Raw genomic sequence first — 24,416 nt, 5'->3', positions numbered from 1 at the left:
TACATCTCAACTTGTTTATTGAATTTGTAATAAAGGAGGTAGTGAGGGGAAGGAAGCACTTACGAGTCAGGACCCACATTTGACACCGGGGAGAGAAAAATTAAATTAAATCAACAAGGGGAATATGGGGGAGAGTCAGAGGGAGCCTTGCCCACCTTTCAACATCAAATCAAGAAATGGGGGGGAAAGCAAAGGATCAGGAGAGAGGGGAGACAGACCTTGTCTTCAGTCCGTCCTCCTCTCCCAGAGCTGGGAGTTACGATGCGACTGAGCGAGCAGTTCAGAGCAAAGGTTCTCCCATTCCATGCACAGGTGTCACTCCTCCCCACACCCTCCTGGAAAGTGGCCAGGGTTGCCCTTAGCCAACAAAAATGGAGGGCTTACAGGGGAGGGTCCGGGAGTAAGGAAGGGTCAGCAGGGACCCCCAATACTGATTTTCCTCTGGCTGGAGGTGGGCAGGAAGGAGACACAGCTCAAATACTGAGCAGCCAGAAAAAGAAGAAGACGGCGAGAAACAGGAAGAGGGAGTCCTGCCAGCTGGAGGCCGGGTGACCCTGTCCTAGATCCACACCTGTGGAAGAGAGGAAAGCTGTGGAAGAAACATCCACTCTAGGCTGGAAGCGGGGCTGAGGAGATTCAGGGGGCTCGCTGGTAGGAGCTGAGGGAAGGCTCTTACCTGTACCCCGACGGAATGGCTCATGGGTATTGAAGACGGTGGTGAAAAAGCCAAAGGGGAAAGCGCCAACACCAAATGAGAAGTGAAAGCCCCCAGTATCGCCAAATGGCTGGAATCCCTAGGGAGACGAAGAAAGTCAGTGGGGAACGGGGCAAGTCTCTGGCAAGGAAGGAATACAATCAGACAAGACTCACCCCTCTGCTCTCTGGAGCGGGTCGCTGGCCCTGGGGGCGGGGTGGGGTTTTCAATCTGAGGAAGAGGAGAGGGCCTATCAGCAGGAAGTAGTCCCTCCTCTTCCACACCCCACTCCCCAAGCAGAACCTTCCACCTTCCCTCAGCATCACCTCCCCTCTCTCACCTGGGATCCCGGGGCTTCTGGCTCCCTCGCCCATAAAGGGGGACAACCTTTTCTCTGCTGATCCCAGCTTTACACACTGGGCACTCTTGCCGCTCTGGCCGTGCCTCCAGCCACTGGGGGAAAAAAATGTAGTGGTTTCCAGTACACAGAAGGGTCTTCCAGCTCCTCAGACCTCCCCATCTCCCTCTTCATCTCCTCTGCGTACGCACCTGATGGAGACAGGGCCAACTGGAAGGGGAACGAGAAAGGTCAAACCAGTTACACAAAAGAGAGACACAGACCCCACCTCAGGGTCCCATCTTTCCCCCTCTTACCAGGTGTTACCTGCTGTTTCTTTTCATATTTTCCACAACCCCTACCATACTAGCCAACTTGGCCTTGCTGCTTCTCTGATCTTCCAACACCTAAAGCTACATCCATCCTCAACATACTCAACCCTCTTCTCTCTTCTCTCCCCCAGCAAACACACACACACACACACAAATCCTCACCCCTTCCTTCTCTGCTTTTCGACTTAATTTCCAGTCCTGTTCAACCACCCATTTCCAGGTCTCCTCTTTCAGCCCCAGCCCTACCCTTGCCCCCATCACTCCCAGACCAAACCCCCTTTACCAGCACCTTCTCCCGCTACTCCTTTTCCTCTCTCCTATGCCCAACAAAGTCCCTGTTTCCACAACTCCTTAACCTTTGGGGGCTGCCCCTCCACAGTGCCCTTGTCCCCAAGTTTCCCATACCACCCCTTGCCATATCTCACCTGCATGTGATCCCACCTTCCCTAGATGTCCCCCTACTCAACTGATGCGTGCCTCCCCTAACCTTTGAGTCTAATCCGATCCCACCTGTACAGCTAAGACCCCTCCCTTCCCTGGGGTAAGGTGGCTCGCGTCTCGCCTGCACAGATGTGCAGTGCCCACCCCCTGCGCCCCACTTCCTCTTAACGCACCTCTTAACACAACTAGGTTGGCTCCTAGTTGCTATGACTTTCCTTTCCACAGTTCTCCTCTGTACAGACGTGACCCTCTCGCCCACACATACCCCAAAACACGTAAGAACCCCCCTCAAGCCTCACCTATGAGAATGTGCCCTCCGATTATTTGTATGACTGTATGGTCCCCCCCGGCCCCAGCCTCCCCAGTATAAATTTGAGCCCCACTCCTTTTCGCACCCCTCTCAGATTCTCACCAGTACAGGTGGCCACACACACTGACCACAGCTTCCCGAGCAGTCTCCAGACATATATTACATTCGAAGGTCGCGCCCGCCCCGCCCCGCTCGCGGTTTGGCCCTTCGGGGCCCCCGTCCTCCTCCTCCGCTGCTGCCATGGCCGGTACTGTTTTGACCCCCGCGTGCCCCTTAATCCCCCGAAACACACATACAGACGCCGCAACAAACGAGAAACCGCCTCCTGCCCACGATCTTTTGGCAGGCTTCAAGGTTTTCTAATCACTATTGGTCTCAGTGCCTGCCAATCATACAGAATCGAAAGAAAGGACTGGTCCAAAGGGCGGGGGAGGAAAGAGGTTTACGCGGTCCCGCCCTTGCACGATGACTATTGGCTAAAACAGTCACGGTCAGTTTGCAGTGCCATGGGATTGGTAAATATTCCATACGTCCTGTCGCCCCGGCCAGGGAGGGCTTTATTCGTCTGAGTAGTTGCCAATCATAACCAAAGGCCAGAAGCAATTGGCTCAAGGCTACTTAGACCTCGCCCACTACAAGCCCCTGTCTTCCTTTTACTTCCTCTTTCAGAGAACGTCCGGATTCCTTTGGACTTTGGAGCGTATAGCTCCAAAGCAACTAATTGGCTAGAACTCGACGGAAAATGGAGGCCAGGTAAAGCGCGCGTGCGCAGTAGGAGGAGGGACGGGGTGGGCCAATCCTATGAGAGTTGAGCTTTCTCTGGTCCCACCCCTTCACCGCTATATTGTCGCCATGGTGACTGCTCTACAATTGGCGGGATTTGGGGTTCAAAAGCCTTGTCTTGGCCTCATCCGGGTCCTCCGACTGCGGTCTCTCTCGACTGATTGGGCCGTTTTTTTCGCCCCTGATTGGCCGAGGTCGGAAAAGACGGCGAAGAGCTTGGAAAAGAGGACAAATGCTAGGGTCGCAGGGTTCAAAATGGCTCCGGCTTCCTTCGGTGACGTAAAGAGCAGAACTTGGGTCCGCCCCTCCCTCTTAGTGAAGAAGGGAGCAGAACTGGGATTAGCCCGACGTTTGGATGGTGCGAGCATCGATCTGCGGCGCTGGTGTTAACATCTCCCTCGGCTGGACGACTCAGCCCGCCCCTCTTTAGGTGATTTACAGAGCAGAAATGAAGTAAAGGCCCATCCCCTTTTTAATGTGACACAGAGTAGAACAGAGTTGCCCTAGACACCGTTTTAAACCTTAAGAGCCGAAAAGGTCTTGCTCCACCCCTTTGTGAGTGGGTGAAGAGGCAAGATCCACCCCCTTTTAGGCGACCCGCGGCGGAAAGGGGTTAGGCCCGCCCCTTCCTTCTTGTACTGTGCCCCGCAGAACTGGGGTCTTCCTCCTGGGCTGGACCCCTGGGACTTGGGCAAGCTGCTTCAGAGTTTGGGCCTTTTCTACAGTCACTGGCCCTCACTGTGGCTCAAGGAGCAGAACTAGGTAACAGTCCTCCCATTACCAGTGTTCTTTACATCTTGTTCCTCAGGGCGTGTAAACTCTTTCAGGGCAAAGGTATCTAGCGGGGGTGGAGGCCAGACACAAGCTGAGGGTTCTTCAACAACATCCTGATAAAAGGTCCCACGTGACTCAGTGAGGAACGGTGAGAAGTTAGGAGCTGCCTACGGCAGGGGAGGTTAATGTTCGGGAAGCGTGTAGAGGTTTAGGGAAAAACCCTATTGAGAGGCAGAAGTGGAGACCAAGAAGGGAGGAGTGATGGAATGATCCTGATAAGGGGATGATGGGAGTATGGGGGAGAGGGCAGCAGGGGCTGGAGAGAGAGCTAGGCACATACTACAAAATTAAGGAGGCATGCTTATCCCAGAGGAATCAGCATTCTTCCTCACTTATTTTTTCAAGAAAGCAACCCTAATGCCCAGTTTCCACTGGAAGAAGAGTACATTTTTTCTACGTTGAGGAGAGGGGTAGTCTCAGCTTGGGTGAGTAAGGAGACTGATAAGAAGGAAGGAACTAGAAAAGAAAAGGTACTGAGGTTAAAGTACATCACAGAAGGAAACGGGCAGGGAGAGGGCCTGAGAGTGTCCCTTCTCTCCAAAGACCAGGAAGGGGTGGGGGGTGGGAGGAGGCCAGTGGAGGAGGGAGCTGGACTGCTGGGAGATAGTGGCAGGGACAAAGGGCAGAAACCAGACAAGAGGGCTGGAGGGTGAGGTGGGGTGAGATGGAGTCCTGGAGAGAAAAAGAAGAGAGGTGAAGAACTCAGAGCTTGGCATATAGTAGGTGCTTGATAAATATTTGGACTTGAATGGGGGGACAGGAAGAGGGAGATGGAAAAGGGTTGGAGTTGGAGGGAATAAGCAGCAGATGTGGGAGTTAAGGAGAAAAAAAGAAACAAGTTGACAATAAGAGGAGAGCTGATGGAGAATGAGAAGGAACGGGCCAAGGAAGGAATACAGCACCAAGGGACACGCAAGCCATGTGTGCTGAAAGGAAGTTGGAGAAAAGAAGGTGCAGCTGGAGCCAGAAAAGGCCAGAGAGACCGAGACGGAGCCCAGCTGAGCTCTCGTAGGGTGGAGCTAGCAAGAGGAGACTGAAAGATGTGGGGAGGAGATGCCTGGGTCCCCGGGAGGCGATTGGCAAAACAGGGCGCCCATCACCGCCCCCTACTTCCTGGCCAGCCCCGGAAACTAGCGGGCGTGGGGAGGGGTGGTGGGGGATAGCGGCAGCAGCAGCCCCAGCCCTCAGAGAGACAGCAGGAAGGGAGGGAGGGAGGGAGCTGGGGGGACAACCCCCCACCATTCGTACCGCTATGGGCCCAGCCTCCCACTCTCACCTCCCCTCCATCGGCCGGGGCTAGGACACCCCCAAATCCTGTCGCCCCCTTGGCACCGACACCCCGACTGAGGCAGAGACACAGCCACCCGCCACCACCGCTGCCGCAGCCTGGCTGGGGAGGGGGCCAGCCCCCCAGGCCCCCCACCCCACTGAGGTGGGGGCAGGAAAGGGATGGGAGGAGGAGGGAGGAGGGAGCTAAAAGGGATGTGGAGGAGGGGATGGGGAAAGATTGGGTCTGGGAGGGTGGGCAGGGGAGAGGCTTGGTGGGAAAAGGATACGGGCCGACTTGGGAGAGGGTTGCTGGGGAAAGGAGAGGGGGCCTGAGAGGGAGGAAGGATGGAAGAGACACGAGGGAGGAGAGGTGGAGACCTTGTGAACTTGAGATGGGGGTGTGGACAGGGAATCTTGGAGAGGAAAGCCCCAACACCTTCCCCAGTTCCTTTTCTTGCCCTTTGGCCCCACGTGACCCTTGCGGGGTAGTGGCAGGCAGAAGGCAGTTTAGTGCCCTCCTTTCCCCAGCAGAATTTGCTTCCTAGGGATGCCTTGAGACACCTGTTTCTCTCAAGGCACGGGACCTCTTGTTTCTCAGTGGCCTCCATGCTGTGTTCGACCCTTACTGACATACAGATGCCTTGTGGGGGACCATGTTTTCTACATTGAGTGGGTGTGCCTTTGATGTGGTTTATGGCTTGTGTGTGGCTAGTTTGTCCTGTGCTCTCCATGGGTTGTGGAGAAATGATGTGTTATCTTCCATCAGAATTGCCTGTTCTCATATCTTATGTCCGTGTCTCATGTCCAGTCTTGACGTGTTCACATGTGTGTGTTTTCATCTGTTGCATCTGTTATGTGGTTTCATGTTTCTTGCACATCTTATGTTTACTTTAGCATGTAGAGATCATACCTTATTTTGTTTGGACTCACAGGTTATGTGCATAGTCCCACCATATACAGTCGTCTTCGTGTGTGGGATCTCGTGGCTTAGCTACTAGCGCACACTCATGTTGTGATCGTATTGGCCTGTTTATTGCATGTGTTTTCCCAGTCCCAATTCACACCGCACACATGTGTGCCCCTTCGCATAATGTGCTGATGTGACACGTCTACAGCTTGTGTGCTTCTGGTTACATATACTATTTATTTCATAATTTTATTGCCAATATATTTTGTGAGCTGTATGCTCATTAACTCACTTGGCACTCCATTGTGCTTATAAATCCTCGGACATCCCTGCTCTGGAGAGAGTCACTTAATGTCACATATTAGAGGAAAATGTAACTGGGCCTCCATGTCCCTAAAGAACCATCCCCATGCGCCTTACCTTGCTGACCCCGCTGGCCTGTGTCTCTTCATACACGTTACATCCGGTGCCTGTGAACAGTCCGTGTCCATGGAGCTCGATGCATAGCACAGCGTCAGCTCTGCCATGTACATTATCTGTCCCCCGCTCTTTGCACTGTTGGCATGTATTTGATGACAGCGGCATCTTTCCCCTGTGGCATGTTAATCCCCTTTCTGTATGTTTCTCTTGTGTGCAAGATTGTATGTGCCATCTTGTCTAGATTGCTGTCACTCTGCCTTCACCGTGACCCTGTATTGTGTATTTTTATCCAGAGTAGGTTACTGTTAGCCTGGTGTGCTCATTGCTTTCTTGGTGGCTTTTCTTTTCATAGTTAATAGTCCTCAAGAGGGTAGCTATCTGATTGGTGTTCAGAACTGTTGTCTCAATAATTATGGCTATGTGGGTATGTACACAGCCTTATAATCTGTTCAGCAAATGTTTATTGAGCATCTTCCCTGCTTCCTTCTGTCCTGGGCATTGGGAATGAGAAAATCTCTGTCCTCAAGCTGCTTACACGTTAGGGAGGGAAACAAAGATAACCTCAAGTGGTTACACCCTGTCTAGTGTCAAGATGAGTGGTTCTCAAACTTATGTGCACATCAGACTCACCTGGATGGCTTGTTTAAAATAGTATACAGATGCATGGGCCCAACGGCCTAAATTTCTGATTCAGTAATCTGGGGTGAGGTCCAAGGATTTATTTTTCTGCACTTGGAGAATCAGTGATCAAGGTAAAAGTGTAATGAAAACACAGGCCTGGAGGGGTTCAGGAAGACCTCCAAAAAGTGACACTGAACTGTATAAGGCAAGTGAAGAGGCAGAAGAACATTCCAGCCAAAGGGAACAGCGTGTTCATGGCACAGAAGCGTGAAAGATAATGGTGTGTCTGAGGAACTGAAGTAAGTCAGTTTGACTAGAGCGAAAAGGCTCTTGTAGGGATGTGGCCAAAGGTGTAAGCAGAAGTCAACTTGTCAAGAAGGGCCTTTGGGCAAGAGAGATGCTCAAATTTGTGCCACAGAAACATCTGTGGTTGCCATGTGGAAGATGGATTGAAGGGGAAGAGTTAGGAGCCTGTTGCAAATAGTCCAGGGGAGAAGTGCTTGTTCCAACTTGCGGGGGCAGTAGGATGAAGCAACTCAGAAAGCCTATTGTCCTAGAGCTGGCAGAGTCCCATTTCCTCTATCACCTGTTACCTTCACCCTTGGCAATGGACTTACCTTGGAGCACAGCCCTTCTGTCATTGGAAGCGCGTGCCTTTGGCCTTGATACAAGTGACAGATATTTGCCTGAACACCATTTGTGTGAATTGTGACCCTGCCCCAAACCGTGGGGCAGAGTGGAGGAAGGAGGAAGAGCCTCTTCCTCCTGAACTCTTTCCTCTCCCAGGGCAGGTGGTGTAATGACCCTTTTACTCTCTGCCCTCCTTTTTTCGCTTGGTGAAGCCTTACACACTGCATGTCTGACCACATTGCCTGCAGTGTTGCTGGGAGGGAGGGAAGTGGGTGGTGGGATTTGTTTGCCTGTTTGTGGAAGCAGGATTAATAGATATAGGTATGTCCATGGGTTTATCTGGGAACAGGGAGCCTGCCTGGGTGGAGAGGGGTTTTAATGGGTATGAATTTACCATCCTTTATCGGTCATGGGTGTGATTGTAAGTTTGCGTATGTGTGTGAACAGGTCAGTCTTTGTATGGCTGTGTGTGTCTGTGTTTGCGTTAGTGACAAGAGCCTTTATTCTCGCCAGTCAGCCCCGGAGAATGTCTGTGTTTTGTCATTTCCACTGTATCTGCTGCGTGCTATGTGTGCATTTGTGTGTATATATACAGGCAGCAGCATAACCAAGTGGTTAGGAGCACAAGCTGCTTAGCTTTAAGCTAGGAAGTGCCTCTTAGGAGTCATATCACCTCAGGTAAGTTTTTTAACCTTTCTGGGTGTGTCTCCTTTAAAATGTAAATCGGGTGTTTCATATTTAAGGACTTAACATAGTATATAGACCAGCCCTGTCCAACAGAACTATAATGCAAGCCACATATGTAATTTTTAATTTTCTGGTAGCTACATAAAAAAGGTAAAAGTAGCAGGGTGAAATTAATTTTAGTGTATTGAACCCAGTATGTCCAAAAGGTTATAATTTCACAATGTAATCAATATAAAAGATTATTAATGGGATAGTTTACATTCTGTTTTTCCTTCAAAGTCTTTGAAATCTGATGTGTATTTTATATCTCTAAGTACCCCTCAGTGCAGACTAGGCCACATTTCACGTGCTCAGTTGCCATATGTGGCTGGTGGCTACCATATTGGACAGCAGAGGGATAGACCATTATAAGATCCTTACCAGCTACAAGCGTTAGCTATTATTAATGTCCTGTTGTTGTCTTGTGTCTGTGAGTTGTGGATGTCCATATCTTGTGTCTCATGTCTGAATGTATCTGGATCCTTCAGGGAGAGGGGTGGGAGAGCAGTCCTGAGCTCCCATCCCCACCGCCCCCATCCCAGAGAGGCTTTCTGGACAGGTTTTAACGGGAGCCCTGGCCCCCAGAGCCCCCCCAGACCCTGCCTTCTGCACCTTGCCCGCCCCGTCCCCAATCCAGGAACCAGGCCCACTAGTTCTGTCCTTTGCCCCGTCCCCTGCAGGTGACCAGAATGGAGCTGTGGCCAGGGGTGTGGCCTCTACTGCTGCTGCTCTCCCTGCTGCTGCCCACTCTGTGGTTCTGCAGCCCCAGTGCCAAGTACTTCTTCAAGATGGCCTTCTACAATGGCTGGATCCTCTTCCTGGCTGTGCTCGCCATCCCTGTGTGTGCCGTGCGAGGACGCAACGTCGAGAACATGAAGTGAGGGGCAAGGGGTTTTGGGTGATGAGGGAACCTTAGGGTCAGAAGCAAGCAGGGGCTGGGGAGGGCACTGAGTGTGTAGGAGACACTGAGCGAGTCCAGGGACAAGGAAGCGGAGAAGACTGCAAAGATGCCCAGGAAGACGGGGGGGGGGGGGGGGGGGGGGGGGGGCCGGGAAGGGGGGCTGGGGCCTGCAGGTGGACGGCAGCAGGTCCCGCGGGAACCCCTTGCCTTGTGGAACCTCCACAGGATCTTGCGTCTGATGCTGCTCCACATCAAATACCTGTACGGGATCCGAGTGGAGGTGCGAGGGGCTCACCACTTCCCTCCTTCACAGCCCTACGTTGTTGTCTCCAACCACCAGAGCTCCCTCGACCTGCTTGGTGAGCAGCCTCCCCTAGCCACGCCCATCCTCCTGCAGCCCTCCCTGGGATCCCCTCCCTCACCTGGGGCGTTGCCCCCTTGCTCCCCCTGCAGGCCTCTGCCTGGGGTAGAGCTGCCCTCATAAGCAAGATAATACACCTTTAGTCACCTTTTCTTACTTTCTGGGGCTTCCCCCACCCCTCACCCCCAGGTCTGCCTCTTCCTTTAGTTCTAGTCCCTGGGTGATGACCTGGGTGAGGTATCCTCACCCCACCCCCACCTCTGCCCTAGGGATGATGGAGGTACTGCCAGGCCGCTGTGTGCCCATTGCCAAGCGCGAGCTACTGTGGGCCGGCTCTGCCGGGCTGGCCTGCTGGCTGGCGGGAGTCATCTTCATTGACCGGAAGCGCACTGGGGATGCCATCAGTGTCATGTCTGAGGTCGCCCAGACCCTGCTCACACAGGATGTGAGTCACCCCGGGGGAATGGGGGTTATGGAGTAGAATAGTTGTAAATAAACTGATGTGCAGGGCCACCAGGCTTCACAAGTCCCATTACAGCATCACAGCCATTTTCTGATCCCTCCATATGTGTGTCTTCCTTGACTCTCTTTCTTTCCCAGGTACGGGTCTGGGTTTTTCCTGAGGGCACGAGAAACCACAATGGCTCCATGCTGCCCTTCAAACGTGGCGCCTTCCACCTCGCAGTGCAGGCCCAGGTGATTACTCCTTCCCGTCCACTACTGCCCCTCAAGCCCCCACCATCCCTTCCTCTCTCGGCAGAGGCTGGTCCTGGGCACCTCAGAAGGGAGCCGTGGGCTGATCGCTTTTCCTCTCCCTCAGGTTCCCATTGTTCCCATAGTCATGTCCTCCTATCAAGACTTCTACTGCAAGAAGGAGCGCCGCTTCACTTCAGGTGAGGGCTCTGTGCAGATCTGGGGTTCGGGGGTGGCCAGAAGGGCCATGGGAGAGGCTAGAGGGAGATCCCCGTGGGGCAGGAGCTTCAGTCAGCGTCAGCACTGAGATGTCCACAGGATTATCTAAAGTGACCCCACATCAGCCAATAAGTATTTATTAAGCACCCCTATACCCTGCTAGATGGGTAACACTTGGTCCCTCCAAGAGAGGCCATTACTGTCTAGCCGGAAAGATAAAGCCTGTGTGCGCAGTTACAGCATTCGGCGGTGAACACTAAACCCAGACAGTGGGGCCGGCAGGGTGCTGAGGTGCCTGGACTGGGGCTGGGGAAGGCTTTGCGAGGGAGGGCCTCAGAGAACAGGTGGCAGCTGGTAAGCTGAGGGGGAGTTGTCCACGGCAGAGAACTGAAAGGTTGAGCAGGGAACTAAGCATCAGGAGAGCTCGGAAGCCAGGCGCCACCTGTGGGCAGAGTCCCGGTACACAGGCCATGATGGTGCTCACCCCCCTCCCAGGGCGATGTCAGGTACGGGTGCTGCCCCCAGTGCCCACAGAAGGGCTGACACCAGATGACGTCCCAGCTCTGGCCGACACAGTCCGACACTCCATGCTCACCGTTTTCCGGGAAATCTCCACTGATGGCAGGGGTGGTGGTGACTATCTGAAGAAGCCTGGAGGGGTGGGCGAGGCCCAGCTCTGAGCTCCCTTCCCATCTATCCCCACCCCCCACCGCCGTCTCCACACCTACCAGCCCAGTGGGCCCGAAGCTGGGCCAAGCCCTGTTCCTCAGTTCCCCTCTCCCCACCTGTTCTCTCCTTTGGAATCTTCAACTTCTGAAGTGAATGTGGTTGCAGAACCGCTCCCTGCCCCCTTCCCAGCACCGCCCCCCAACAGACTCTTGCCTAGGTGCGGCCTCCACTCTGAACCCCACCTTCCGTGCCATCCTGTCTGTGGGACAGTTGCCTCCCCCTCATCTTCAGTGGTTCAGCCTACACAAGGGTAGGAACACTCCATTCTGTCCCCAGTGGACCCTCTTCCTTTGTGGTCTTCTCTACCTCTCCACCCCACATTGGCCAGTGGATTCATCCATTCTGTGGAACAATTTCTCACTCCCATGTCCACGGATTCAGTGGACTCATCCATTTGTGAGGACGACTCCTCACGCTGTGGCTGGAAGCTGATGCCTGGAATACTTCTCCCAGGCTCATCCTGGAAACATTCCTCAGCACCTTCTCCCTCCTTCCCGTGGAGCCTCCTGTCAGTGGGGGCTGGACTCTGTCACTCAGAGGTCTCATCCCTGCCCTTGTCCAAGTGCCCAGGGTTGAGCACACTCTTGGATGCCACATTTCTGCTTCCCCTCATCCCCTGGGTATAGTTGTTCAGTGGTCCTGGCCCCACCAAGCCCCCTACAGCCCTGCTGTACCATTCTAACCAGACACAAGGGGAAGAGGCAGACATCAGGTGCTGCACTCACTTCACCCTGGGGAGTTGGGGAAAGGAACTGAACCCTGGCTGGAGGGGATGGGAGGGCTTTTAATTTATTTCTCTTTCTTTTGAGGCTTCCCCTCTCTGAGCCAGTTTTCATTTCCTCCCTGTGGCATTAGCCACTCCCTGCCTCCCACCCCAGACCTGTGCTCACAACCACGGAGGTGGGCTGGGAGCAAAAGGAGAGGGTGGGACCCAGTTTTGCGTGGTTGATTTTTATTAATTATCTGGATAACAGCAAGAAACCGAGAATAAAGATTGAGAGAGATCTGGGCACTTTCTGGCTGCGTTTGTTAAGGAGTTAAAAAAGCAGTTCTCCTCCAGGCCCCTGCCCCAGCCGGAAGACTCGGGCAGGCCAAGACAACCCGCCTTCCTCCTTTCTTCAGCTTTCCAAAGTTTCCATTGTTCATTGCTCCTTAGTGGCAGATAGCCTTATCTGCAGCTCCCCAGCCGGCCCATCCCAGAGGATTAGTGGGTCCAGTTTCTGTATAAATTAGTGGGGCAGGGGCTCTGCAGGGGCTCCTTAGCTCCGCCGATTGAGGCCTGGGCCCAGGCTGTTGTCCTCGCAGGAGCCTGGTTAATGACAAGGAGACAGGCAGACACATTGACTGTGGACTTCTTGGATGCCTGGAGTGGGCCCTGGACACTGAAGGATTGACAGTCTCGCTCACCAATAAGTGGAACCACCAAGTTGGAGACAGACCAGGAGAAGGGGTGGTAAAGTGCGGGAATCTGGGGAAGGTATGGGGTGAGTGAGTGGAGGAGAAGAGATTTTGGACAAGAGAAAACTGAGTTGGGAAAAGGTGTCTGGAAGAGCTGGGGGCAGCTGTGGGGAGATGGGGGTCCCCACAGAGAGGGGCATGGGGACTCACAGGCACCTAGCCTCTCCTCCAGCAGCAGAACCTGGTCACTGAGAGACTCAATCCTGTCGCCTCGGCCCCACAGCTCTGCCACCTGTTCGGGCTGCAGCTCTTCTGGGGGCATGGGCAGCACTGCTCGGACCCAGGCTCCAGCCTGACTGGCCCACTACAAAGGAAGAGACACCTCAGGGTGTTGGGGGTGGGGTCTGCCACCCAGACTTGGCCCCAGGCATCTCCACTCACCTGCTCCAGCCGCTCCAGGCGCCCTCGCAGCTCGCGAATCTCCCGCCTCAGGGCACGCTCATCGTGTCCAGCCTCCCGAACTGGGACAAAGGAGCGAGCCGAGAGTGACCACTGCCCCGGCCCCGCCTCTGGTCCGGCCCTCCGCGTGCCCCACGCACCCACCCACTCACCGGCCACGCTGAGGATGCTGGCACTGGTTGGGGGCTCTGGGGCCCCTTCTCCGCAAGTGCGCCCGTCCGGGCCCAGCACCAGGCCCTGGGGGCAGCCACAGGTGAAGCTGCCTGCTGTATTGAGGCATCCGTGCGAGCAGAGAGTGACGCCCGGCCTGCATTCATCCACGTCTAGTTACCGGAAAGAGGAGGGGGCTGAGGGGGGCGGGGCGGAGGTGGGCACCACAGCGGGTAGGGAAGTTCTGGCGTCACCCCGAGGGAGGGCGAGGCAACTCACCCACGTGACAGTGCTTCCCACCCCAGCCCGGGGCGCACTCGCACTGGTCCGGCCGCACGCAGACGCCTCCGTTCTGGCAGGGCTTGGCGCAGATGGCTGCGGGCGCAGGAAGCGGGGTTCAGAACCGAGCGGAAGGCCTGGCTCTCCAGCCCGGCCGGGCGCACCTCCCCCGAGGCCTGGGAAGACCCAGCCTCACCTTCGTCACAGGTGAGCGCCCCGGGATGCCGCTTTTTCCAGCCCTGGCAGCACACGGCGTGGGTCTGCTGCACCTCCCTCCTTACCTCCCGCCAAGCCACATGGTACGTGGTCCTGGAACACAGCGCCGGGCTCTGGACATTGGCATATGGGTCCTGGTCCCGGTTCTGGGGGTTCGTTCCTCTTGAGAGACCCCAGAGCCCAGGCTCCCCACCCCTCACCTGTAGGTGCTGCAGACACGCCTTCCAGAGCACAGAGTCAAGTAGGGCTTATATACGGGTTGGCTGTAGGACTCGTTGTAACGGAGTGGGACCACCAGCGTCTGCTTGGAGCAGACCCCCTGACTGCACCCATGCGGGGGAAAGTGAGAGGCATTGAGTGGGCCAGGCCCTGGGGAGCCAGGAGCCCCACTTCCCTTCAGGCTCCACTGAGGCCCCACCCTCCCTAAAAATGACAGCCTCCCCCCCATTCTGAACTTTGTTTTGCCACCTGTGAAACCCCAGCCCCAGCAGGTTTCATGAAGACCTCACCCCTGGCCCTGCCCCCTCTGTTATCACCTCTCTTTGAGGGATCCACCCTTGGCCCCCTCGCCTGTCATCAGTAGCAGGAGGAATGAGAGTCCGCCTAAGACAGTGCACAGCTCAGCCCTGGACCCCATGTTTCTCCTTGACTTCAGACTCTGCCAGCTGCAGGCAAGAAGAGGTTAATGGAGGTCCTTCCCCTCTCCTGTTAACTTCTCCAGTTCCAACCCTTCCAAGAGCAGTCTGCTGGTGCCCTTTAAGTGGGGCAGGACATTCATTTGCACGCTTGCACTAGCCACCAGGATTGTCTACACCCGCAGTTACATTTAACTAACACCCCCCTTCCTTTAGCACATCATGGTCCATGCAGCACCATACAAGCTCACAGCCCGACACACTCCCTCCACCTCCCCTCATGACCCTCCTGTCTCTGACGTGCCCTCTTCCATCCTAATCCTCCTACCTTCAAAATATCAGATATGCACCATTACACCCCTTTACACCTTGTACACACCCACACACCTGGAAACCCCACCTTAAACACATTCCTGCTACCCTCACGCACCCACACCACCACATACACCCTGGACCCACTCCCCTCACTCAGACAACACACCCAACTCACACTCAACTCTAAGACTCTGAGTGACCCCCAGTCTTTCCCCATTGACGTTCTCTCCCCACCTGTCTTTCCCCCTCTCCTGGAGACTTCAGGCCACCAGCCTCAGAAGCAGCAGCTCAGACTGGTGGGCGGGCTGCGCGGGCTGCAAAGGAGAGGAGGGGCGGGCCAGACAGAGCCCTCCCATTCCTGCCCCCTCCCACAAGCCTCCTCCACAGCTGGAGCTTGGTCAGTTCAGTGGGGTCCAGATCCCACTCCCTTCACCCCCCCCAGCCAAGCAAAGGGCCCCTCAGAAGTCTCTTCTCAACCCTATGAGGCCCCTTATTTTTGGAACTCCCCCAAATCAGCAGAGACTACTAGCTTTAAACACCAGCAGCACCCCTGGCCCTTGCCCTCCATCCTTCAACCCAACACAGACTAGGGAAGAACTGAGGGGCAGGAAAAGTCAGAGCTGGCAGAGAACAAAGTGGGGTCAAGTCATGGGAGAAAAGGCAAGAGCAGATGAGAAAAGAAAGAAGGGTGCGGTGGGGACTGCCCAGGGCGGTAAAGGGAAAATTGCCCCCATTTCTTGATGACATTTGTTAGGGCCTGGTGGGGGGTATGCAAAGTTGAGTCAGCCACCGCCCCCCATGCCAGAGCAGACAGGGCCTTATTGTCTCCACCAAGATTCCTTCTTTCAGGAAGAGGAGGCTCATTGTCCAGCCCCTCACCCAGCTCTGGCCTACAAAGGTCAAAAAGGGGCACAACAAATGCCTACCCTGACCCTTAGCCCCCTCGTCTAGCCTGGGGGCTGGCTGGCGCATTCCACCCATGAGGCTGGGGCCCAAACCACTAGAGCCCTGGGCTCAGTCCCCCAATCACAGGCTGGGACAGGAAGAGAATTGTCCTCAGCAGGAAAGAACCCGCAGAGAATCAGGAACCCACACAGAATGGGCGTTGAGAGAGCGGAAACACCAAGGGGGTCCCACCCCAGACCAGGCATCCGGGCACCCGGGCCTCAGGCTCTCCATCCCCACCCTCCCTGGGGAGCCAGGTCTCCCTCACCTGGAAATGAGTCAAGCCAAACTGAGTAAATGGAACTTTATTTCCATAAATACAGGGGTAACACCCATTCAAGGGTAGCTAAAAGAGGGGCTGGAGCCTCAAATAAACTGGGCTCCCCAAGGGCACCCCAATACTGAACATAGGGACTGGGGGATCCCCAAACCTGAGATGGGCCTCACGGGCCACAGATATTCCCCAACACTGACACTTCAAGAATGGAAATGTCCCCATAGGGGAGCCTCAGAACCCCACTCTCATGGGTGGTCCTTCCTGGGGGTTGGGAGGGCTCACAACAGGGGAGTTCAGACGAACAGGGAACATGGGGAAAACAGAAGCTAAAAATGTCCTGAGTGGCCTGGAAGGAGACCCCTGTGGTGGGCAGGAGCTGGATTCTGCGCCTCCGGCCAGAGTCGAGGAGCAGCCACGAGTAAACCTGGCTTCTCACTTCCCAAGCTTGGCCTTAAGAGGGTGGGGGAGCTTGCAGCGAGCCCCAAACGAGAGGACACGAGATGGCGGAAACCAGGATTTGCCTTTCACAGAAGAGCGGAGGAAGGGGCCCTGGGAGCCCTGGTTGGTGGGAGAGCGATGAGGTGGTCACGGGCACACCAAGGCCTGACATCCAAGGCTACCACCTGGTCTCTGGGCTGGGGAGTTCCTGAGGGATCCCTCAGGAGAGCCAAGGTTCAATGCAGGTCTCATAAAGGGTACGGTTGGAGTGCCAGGCCGTGTGGGAGATCCCAGCCATTGGACACCTCACTATGGCCCCCCGAGCCAGGAGAGTCTTCAACCCAAAAGAATCCCGCAGATAAACCTTCAAGGTGGGCAAAGGGGCATGGAAGAAAGACATAGGGAGGACAAAGTAAGTTCCTGCTGGTGTCCCAGACCCCCTCCCCACAGGGTGAACCTTTCAACTCCCATGTCAGTGGCAGAGAGAGCCACAGACAGCTGGGACAGTGCGTGCAGAAAGGGAAGGTAATTCCAACGAACTCACCAGTTGCTCCTCCATCTCCAAGACCGTCTCATTTGCATCATAGAAACCAAAGAAGCTACAAAAAGATTGGGGGGTAAGGGGGAGGTTATCAGGAGAGCTGGAGAAAATCAAGGTGGGCTAGGGTCCTTCAGGAACTCATGGCCTGTTGAGGACACAAGTAGCAAGGAGGACACTCAAAATACCAATATTTAACTGGGTATCATGTACCTCATGAGGTGATGCACTGAGGGTACAGCATCACTTCTGCAGAATTCCCATCAAAAATGCACAATCTGAATCTAATCATGAGGAAATAGCCAACAAATCCAAACTGAGGGACATTCTATAAAACAGCTGGCTCATACGCTTCAAAAATATCAACGTCGTGTACAAAGACCAAGAAAGTATTCCAGATTAAAAGGGACTAAAGAGACATGACAACTAAATGCAACACAGGATCCTGGGTTGGATCTTGCACTGGATTTTTTTCTATAAGGACAATTGGGAAAATTTGAATCAGGTCTACAGAGTACTGTATCAATGTTAATTTCCTGATTTTGATCATTATTGTGGATATGTAAAAGAATGTCCTGTACATAGAAAATAGACACTGACATACTGAAGTTTTCAAGGGTGAAGAGATATCATGCAACCTGCTCTCAAATGGTTCACACACATACTCCGTACATATATATATATATATGTGTATATATATATATGGAGAGAGAGAGAGAGGGAGGGAGAGAGAGGATGCTAAGGTAAACTCGGCAAGATGTTAACATTTGGGAAACCTAGGTGAAGAGTATACAAGATTGCTTTGTACTACTTTGGTAATTTCTTGAGTATGAAATTATTTCAAAATAAAAAGTTCTTAAATTTTTTTTAGTTAAGAATATTTAACTGGCATGGGCACTGAGTGGACACAGGCCATAAATAACTGAACAAATGCCAGCATGGGCTATGGGAGCAAAGAGGAGAGGCTACTACCCTAGTTTTAGAGCATCAACAAAGGCTTCCCAGCGATTACCTTGGACTAAGGAAGGCTGTCCCAGGCAAATGCAACAGCAAGAGCAGCACAGAGGTAAGGCACAGCTGGGTGCGGGGGGTGCTGGGTGGGAGGCCTGGAGGCCTTGTTGAAGGGCTGGAAAGCAGTAGGGGCACAAAGACCTGGATTTTAAACTCCAGCTCTGCCACACACTCCCCACTGTGTGTGGTTGATCATGTTGCTTATATTCTTGGCCCTGTATAAGAATACCTCCTTTGTAGAGAGGAAGCAAAACATTGTGGTTGGGCTTCCCTGGTGGCGCAGTGGTTGGGAGTCCGCCTGCCGATGCAGGGGACACGAGTTCGTGCCCCGGTCCGGGAAGATCCCACATGCCGCGGAGCGGCTGGGCCCGTGAGCCATGGCCGCTGAGCCTGCACGTCCGGAGCCTGTGCTCCGCAATGGGAGAGGCCACAGCAGTGAGAGGCCCGCATACCAGAAAAAAAAAAAAAAAGAAAGAAGAAAACATTGTCCTTAAGTCAGACAGCCTGACTTCACCACTTAACTAACTCTATGAATGTAGGCAGGTTATTTAATCTCTTTGTACTTAAGTTTCCTTATATGTCAAAAGAGGATAGTAGTAATTACCCTATAGGGTTGTTGTGAGAATTAAATGAGCTTTATTTGAAAAGTACTTGGAATAATGCTTTGGGACATAAAAGGTGCTATATAACCTTGAGCCATTCTTACCTTCACAGGATTGTTTGAAATGAGATAAAAAATAAATCCCACCTCTAACTATTATAAGGCATGTCACTCATTCACTTAAAACCTTCCAACGTGTTCCTCTCACTCAGAATTTTCAAAAAGCAAGGGCCATGGTTGCCAGGGGCCAGGGAGGGGCAGGGATGAGGGAGTTGCCGTTCTTTAAAGGGTATGGGGTTGCAATTTGGGAAGGAAAAAAAGGTTCTGGAGATAAATAGTGGTGATGCTTACACAAGAATGTGAATGGACTTGACGCCACTGAACTATACACTTAAAAATGGTAACATTTTATGTTGTGTATATTTCAGGAAAAAAGGGGGGGTGCTTACTGTGCCCCACAAAGGCTCTCTGTAACTGGCTCCCTGCTACCTCTTTCACCTCCTCTCCCACCCTCTCCATAGCTCCCTGCACTCTAGCCACATGGACCTCCTTATTCCTCAGACCTGCCCCAGGGCCTTTGCAGGTGCTACTCCTGTCCCCTGGGTTGTTTGATGCTTCCCCCAGTTTGATGCACAACTCTTTCCCTCACTTCCTTCAGTCTCTGCTCCAATGGCAACTCTTCCAGAAGGACTTCTCTGGCCATCAGCTAATATAGGCCGTGGCCATCCTCTAATCCCTTCCCCTGCCTTATTTTATCACCACTTCATATAGATTTACATTTATTATCTGTCTCCCCCACAAGAATGTAAGCTACGTAACACCATGGACTTCTCTTTCATTTACTACTGCATCCCCAGGACCCAGAACAGTGCCTAGGCACACAGAGTATTTGTTGAGTGACTAAAGTAGATCAGGTGACATTTCAGATCACTCATGATGATCAAAGGCAGGCACAGAGTGCCGTGAAGCCATGAATTTTCCTGAGGAATAGGATAGAGGGGATGAGCTGGAGGCTATTACAGTAGTCCAGGTAAGTAAAAGAGGTGGTAGGAAATGTGATTACATGGCATGTGGAGCTATACACACGTACCAATGTCATATTCCTGGTTGTGATACTGTGCTGTAGTTACATAGGATGCAACCATTGAGGGGAACTTGGTGATGGATACACAGGACCTCTCTAAACTATCTTTGCAGCTTCCTACGAATCTGTAAATATTTCAAAGTTAAAAGTTTTTACAAAGGGGGGTTGGTAGGGATGGAGAACAAGCAGACTCTACCTAGTAGAGTCAGCGGGGCTTAGTGACTGGCTACATATAAGAGGCTAGGAGATGACTCCCAGGTTTTGGTCTTGGGTGACAAGATGAGTGGAGGGTAGGGGTATTACCCAGTGGAAGCAGCAGGCCAGTTTTAGAAATGAGATAAAGATTGGTGGGGGCTGGAGTGTCCTTAGCCAATCTTCAGGCCACACAGTCCCTTATTACCTGGACTGCCAGGGGGTAATGACACCATCATCAGGGCCCCCAATCAGCACCAGGCGGCCCACACGAAGAAAGTTCTTCCGCCAAGCTGCAGAGTGGGAAGAAGAGAGCCTGAGTCAGTCACAGGGGTCAGGCCAGGTTGGAGAGGGGAACACGGCGGGTCAGAGAAGCAGAAAATGGGACCAGGGTAGGAGCCTGGGGTCTTACCAGTGGCATTGGGATGGTCTCTTTCCCCATTGATCAGGGCCAGGAAGCTGCTGGCATTGAGGTACAAGTCATCATGGTGGGGGTCTGGGTACAAACAGCAGTTAGAAAGGTTGTCAGAGAAGCAGGGAGAAGAGGCAAGACCAGAGGCTGGAAGACCAATCTGGAGGCTAAAGTAATAGACAAGGTGAATAGTAATATAATAGTAGCCACGATAATTGTAAACATAATAGCAAACACCTTTTTCTAACACCTGCTATGAGCCAGATACTGTTCAAAGTACATTACATTCATTAATTTATTTAATCCTCATAACCACCCTATAAGGTATGTACTATATCATTATACAGATGAGGAAAATTGAGTCACAGGAAGGTTGAGTAACTTGCCCAAAGTCATGCCGCAGGGCCAGGCTTCAAACCCAAGCAGTCTGGACCCAGCAGCATCCATGGTCTTAAAAACTACACCAGGCGTTTGCAAACTATGACTCATTAGCCAAATCCAGTTCACTGCTTGTTTCTGTAAATAAATTTTATTGCCAACACAGACACACTCATTCATTTACATAAGATATATGGCTGCTTTCACATGACTGTGGCAGAACTGAGTGGTTGTGACAGAGACTACGGCCTGCAAAGCTCAAAATATTTACTATCTTGCCCTTTAAGGATACAGTCGGCCGACCCCTGCAGCAGGCTATGCTCTCTAAGGCAAATAAGGTGATACACATAAAGCATTTTGAACAGTGTCTGTTCACATAGTAAGTGCTCAATAACTGTTAAGTTATCGTTATCATTGCTGTTGGTTATGGTAGAGGTGGGAGCAGCAGGCCCTATCCTCCAGGATGCCCTTTCCATGGAGGCCCCAGTTTGGCATGTCCTACTCACCATGCCAGTAGTTACAGATGGAGAATTCCTGGCCCCAGGGGCTATAGCAGATGCGGTAGAGGTTGGACCTCATGGAGGTGGGGAACAGCCACTTCAAATAGTCCGTGTCTGGCAAGAGAACAGCAGTGCCAGGTGGTTCCAAACTTGTGTCCTCAAGACTCAGGGCCCCCCCCCCCCATGGAGCCCACAGTGCCCACTCACCTCCATACTGTCCCATCTGTGGAGAGGAGAGAGAGATGAAAGAATCCACATTGTGGTCATCCATCACAGACAGCAGTGCCCGGCATACCAGGCCCCCTGCAGGCGGAACACCACATTGGGCAGGCACTTAGGGACAGCCGGGCCAACACTGCCCCCCGTCCGCACCCCACACACACACAGTGTACCTAAAGGAAACTGAAGCCCAGAGAAGGCACACACCGTGTCGAAACATCCACGTCATGTAAGTGACAGAGCCAGAATTCGACACTGGGCGTCCCGACTAACTGTAGGGTGCTTTTTACTGTCCCACTACCTTTTATGTCCAAGAACCATGGGTAATGGGCAAAGAAAGGGGCAGAAGTGCAGGGAGCCTCCCTCCCACTCAGGACACACACAGAGATAAGACCCAGGTACTGAGGGAAGTCAGAAAAGGAGGGCTCAAGTATCAGGGCTCTGGCTGAAGCAATGTGGCTCAAAAAAGGGAACACTAGGCAGTGTCCCTCAGATAAGGATCAAGCCTCAGATAGGGCTTAGGAGCTGGGGTGGGAGACGGTGCCTACCCTGCGAGTAGCAGATGAGATGCACCCCTTGAGGGGCCTTTGCCATGATGGGGGCCACAGCCTCTCGGAACCCTTGCACCTGTTCCCACAGGGGCCGCAAACTCTCTCTCCCATCGAAGAGATCGAGCACTGTCACCACAGTCCCAGGGTGTGTCTGTGGGAAGGGGGCAATGCCCCAACCGGGGATGGACGATGAAACCCCTCCACACCGACCCCTGGCCAGCGCCCACATGCCTATTGTGCCCTGCTAGAACCAAGGATCTCGTCCCCAGACTTTCCCCACGCCAGCACCAGCTCCCCGAGGAAGTTGGCAGGCCCAGCATTCAATTCCCCATTCTCCTTCCCCAGCCTCTGTAGACGCCACCAACGCCCCACAACCGGAGGTCCCCTGCCAGACCTCGTTGATGTATTCCAGCAGGTGGCGGAAGCTGTACGAGCTGTCAAAGAGCCCATGCACCACGATGACCGGCTTGTAGGAAGCCCGATGGGGCGCGGGGGTTGCGGGCAGCAGCAGCAGCAGGAACGGCAACAGGAGCAGGAACCCCGCCGGAGGGAGCCGCAGCCCCGGGAGCCCCAGCATGCTCCCGCCTGAGAAGGGGGCGATGAGGGCCTGTGAGAGAGATGACAACACCCCCTGCCTTCCGAACAGACGTCGGCAATCAAGCCTCCCCTGCCCGTTCCCACACCAGGTCCTTGTCACAAAATATCCTACTTTTACTCTAGTCCTCTCCCCACGAACACCGCCCCCAACCGCATTGTAAACGCACTGACGCTCACCCAAGCCCCGCCCCTAACTCAGCGGGGACTCTGTCCCCAGGCCAGCATCTTCCTAATGCATCATCCCAGCCAGGCAAGACGGGGGTTTTGCAAGAAAGACCCCTGAGCAGCAGCGCAGGACCCCTGGAGAGTGCAAAGGCCCACCTGGCCTGGGTCCGTGAGCCTCGCTCTGCCCGCTGTTTACTTCCCTGCAGCTTGGAACCCACGTGGGGGAGGGGAAGGGTGTAAGGAGAACGCGCGCAGGGGAATGACGGATGGGAGAGGGGAGACTGCTCAGGGTCGCACTCAGCCGTCACGTCCGGGGCTTTCCCTACCAACCGTGCCAGTGTCCCCCGCAACGCAGGCCCGAGACTGGAGGGGCAATGGAACAATCCATTGCGCCGAAAGAGCGGGGGAGGAAATAGGTGGAGCGATCCACTTAGACCGGCGGGGAGAGGCAGAAGCAGCAAACATGTCCTGGGAATTGAGAGACTGCCTCTTCAGTCCCTGCGGCAGCAGCGACCCAAGGGTCCCATTTCCCGGCCTTGATTCGCCCTACTTCCCAATTCAGGCGTCCGGCTCCGCAAAGGAACACGGAGTTTAGTTCTCTTTCCCCAGGGAGGCGCTGGGAGAACAGCCTGGGGAAAGGTAGTCCTTCGCAGTTCGCCGTCCGTCTGATGAGGGCTGAAGGTAGCCCAGGCGGACCCTACTCCTAACCCCTTCCCTCCCGCCCGCGCCGGATCTGCGTCTTACAACTCTTCATCCTGAAGTGCTTGTAGTGCCCTTGTTTCCAGAGACACGGAGAGCCCTCGAGGCCCCTCGAGGTAAAAGTGCAGCTTGGCCCAGTTTCTTCTGCCCTACTCTACTCCGGGGCCCATCTGTGACACCACCCCCGCCCCCCAGGGGCGGAGGGACCCTAGGGCAGCGCTGACTCAGGCTCGTTTGCTTTCGGATGAGTCTTTCCACCAGAGCGACTCCACAGCCCCGCCCTGAACTTGGAGCTCCTTGTGGGCGGCTCCTTACTCAGACCTTCCCACTCGGTCTGGACTTCTGAACTCCAGGCGTCCCGCACCTCTCCACCTGTGACCCCTACCGATACCCAGGTGCCCGGGTTAGGGCTTTTACTTAGCATTTAAAGACGTTTCCCTTGATTTTTTTTTTTAAAAAATCGCAACTTCTCTGAATTCCTCTCTCTATTCACAAGGTCTTTGCCAGTCTAAGTCTCTCCCAATAAAACCAACTTGCGTCCCGAGCTGTGTAGAGGATGGGGTGGCGGTAGAGGGTTCGGGGCTCACGCGAACGCGAACGCCTTAGAAGCCAAGTGAGCGGTATGGGGCTGTGATCTAAATCTCTGGGGCCTGGGAATCGCCCTGGCAAGCGCCTCTCTTACAACTCTGTAGTTTCTGCCTGGAGTCAGAGGGGAAGGACAGAGCTCCGGAGGGCGACTGCCTCAGACGGGGGCCGGGAAGTACTAGTCTAAAGGGGGAGGGTGGGATGGGTAATAATGGCTCCCAGTTACGTTTTTGCAAAAAGCCCAACTCTGGTCAATCTTGGCTGACTGCTGATCTTCACCCCCTATCCCCACGTACAAGCTCCCAAGATACAATAAGCAAAATAAAAAGACTGCAGTTACCGCTGTGCCCCCAGGTCGACTCAGGCAATGGCGCTGCGTCTTGGCGGGGGTGGTGGGTGGGTGGGATTTCAGGAATGGATCTGAACACTGAGGGCCCTGGAAGCTCTAAGAAGCCCAATAAGTAAAAGGGGGAAGGGGGACCAAGCACGTGTTCCCAAACCGAGCTGCCAGCAATAAGCAGTTGATCCGTCCCCTCCTCCCAGCGGGCTTTAGCTCCTTCATCCT

The 24,416-nt window shown here is 53.9% G+C and overlaps 4 protein-coding genes across 27 annotated transcripts; 1 reads left to right on the top strand and 3 right to left on the bottom strand.

Annotated features, from left to right (window-relative positions):
* On the bottom strand, nt 1-2,404 carry RNF5 (ring finger protein 5). 2 transcript variants are annotated; one of them, XM_067752666.1, is made up of 6 exons: nt 2,217-2,404; nt 1,244-1,262; nt 1,035-1,147; nt 871-925; nt 677-794; nt 1-571 (listed from the first exon to the last, which is right to left on the bottom strand). In XM_067752666.1, the coding sequence occupies exons 1-6, from the start codon at nt 2,354-2,356 to the stop codon at nt 474-476; spliced, it is 543 nt and encodes a 180-aa protein (XP_067608767.1). In that variant the 5' UTR covers nt 2,357-2,404; the 3' UTR covers nt 1-473. The 2 variants fall into 2 exon arrangements, with proteins under 2 accessions (XP_067608767.1, XP_067608768.1); XM_067752667.1 differs by lacking the exon at nt 1,244-1,262 and having other exon boundaries at nt 2,217-2,356.
* A 330-nt stretch (nt 2,405-2,734) lies between these two features.
* AGPAT1 (1-acylglycerol-3-phosphate O-acyltransferase 1) lies at nt 2,735-12,211 on the top strand. Of its 5 annotated transcripts, none has more exons than XM_067752665.1 (7): nt 2,735-2,867; nt 8,985-9,181; nt 9,431-9,564; nt 9,836-10,011; nt 10,167-10,262; nt 10,387-10,459; nt 10,974-12,211. In XM_067752665.1, the coding sequence occupies exons 2-7, from the start codon at nt 8,994-8,996 to the stop codon at nt 11,156-11,158; spliced, it is 852 nt and encodes a 283-aa protein (XP_067608766.1). In that variant the 5' UTR covers nt 2,735-2,867; nt 8,985-8,993; the 3' UTR covers nt 11,159-12,211. The 5 variants fall into 5 exon arrangements, with proteins under 5 accessions (XP_067608766.1, XP_067608765.1, XP_067608763.1 ...); XM_067752664.1 differs by lacking the exon at nt 2,735-2,867 and adding an exon at nt 3,103-3,327; XM_067752662.1 differs by lacking the exon at nt 2,735-2,867 and adding an exon at nt 3,513-3,659.
* Nucleotides 12,143-14,371, bottom strand: EGFL8 (EGF like domain multiple 8). 7 transcript variants are annotated; one of them, XM_067752646.1, is made up of 8 exons: nt 14,246-14,371; nt 13,910-14,032; nt 13,690-13,802; nt 13,494-13,589; nt 13,217-13,387; nt 13,047-13,126; nt 12,816-12,969; nt 12,143-12,516 (listed from the first exon to the last, which is right to left on the bottom strand). In XM_067752646.1, the coding sequence occupies exons 1-8, from the start codon at nt 14,344-14,346 to the stop codon at nt 12,467-12,469; spliced, it is 888 nt and encodes a 295-aa protein (XP_067608747.1). In that variant the 5' UTR covers nt 14,347-14,371; the 3' UTR covers nt 12,143-12,466. The 7 variants fall into 7 exon arrangements, with proteins under 7 accessions (XP_067608747.1, XP_067608742.1, XP_067608745.1 ...); XM_067752641.1 differs by having other exon boundaries at nt 12,143-12,969; nt 13,217-13,371; nt 13,494-13,802; XM_067752644.1 differs by lacking the exon at nt 14,246-14,371 and having other exon boundaries at nt 13,217-13,371; nt 13,494-13,802; nt 13,910-14,157.
* On the bottom strand, nt 14,246-23,568 carry PPT2 (palmitoyl-protein thioesterase 2). Of its 13 annotated transcripts, none has more exons than XM_067752652.1 (10): nt 22,898-23,566; nt 22,200-22,412; nt 21,803-21,956; nt 21,243-21,338; nt 21,042-21,149; nt 20,158-20,241; nt 19,954-20,038; nt 16,864-16,918; nt 14,894-14,973; nt 14,246-14,374 (listed from the first exon to the last, which is right to left on the bottom strand). In XM_067752652.1, the coding sequence occupies exons 1-9, from the start codon at nt 23,030-23,032 to the stop codon at nt 14,920-14,922; spliced, it is 984 nt and encodes a 327-aa protein (XP_067608753.1). In that variant the 5' UTR covers nt 23,033-23,566; the 3' UTR covers nt 14,246-14,374; nt 14,894-14,919. The 13 variants fall into 13 exon arrangements, 10 of the variants coding, with proteins under 10 accessions (XP_067608753.1, XP_067608752.1, XP_067608751.1 ...); XR_010946765.1 differs by lacking the exons at nt 14,246-14,374; nt 14,894-14,973 and adding exons at nt 16,602-16,683; nt 18,098-19,678 and having other exon boundaries at nt 22,898-23,567; XM_067752651.1 differs by lacking the exon at nt 14,246-14,374 and having other exon boundaries at nt 14,845-14,973; nt 22,898-23,567.
* Between the last annotated feature and the right edge of the window lie 848 nt (nt 23,569-24,416).

The sequence above is a fragment of the Pseudorca crassidens genome, chromosome 10 (assembly GCF_039906515.1).
Source record: "Pseudorca crassidens isolate mPseCra1 chromosome 10, mPseCra1.hap1, whole genome shotgun sequence".
In the NCBI taxonomy this organism is placed as follows: Eukaryota; Metazoa; Chordata; class Mammalia; order Artiodactyla; family Delphinidae; genus Pseudorca; species Pseudorca crassidens.
This window is presented reverse-complemented; position numbering and strand designations above follow the sequence as displayed.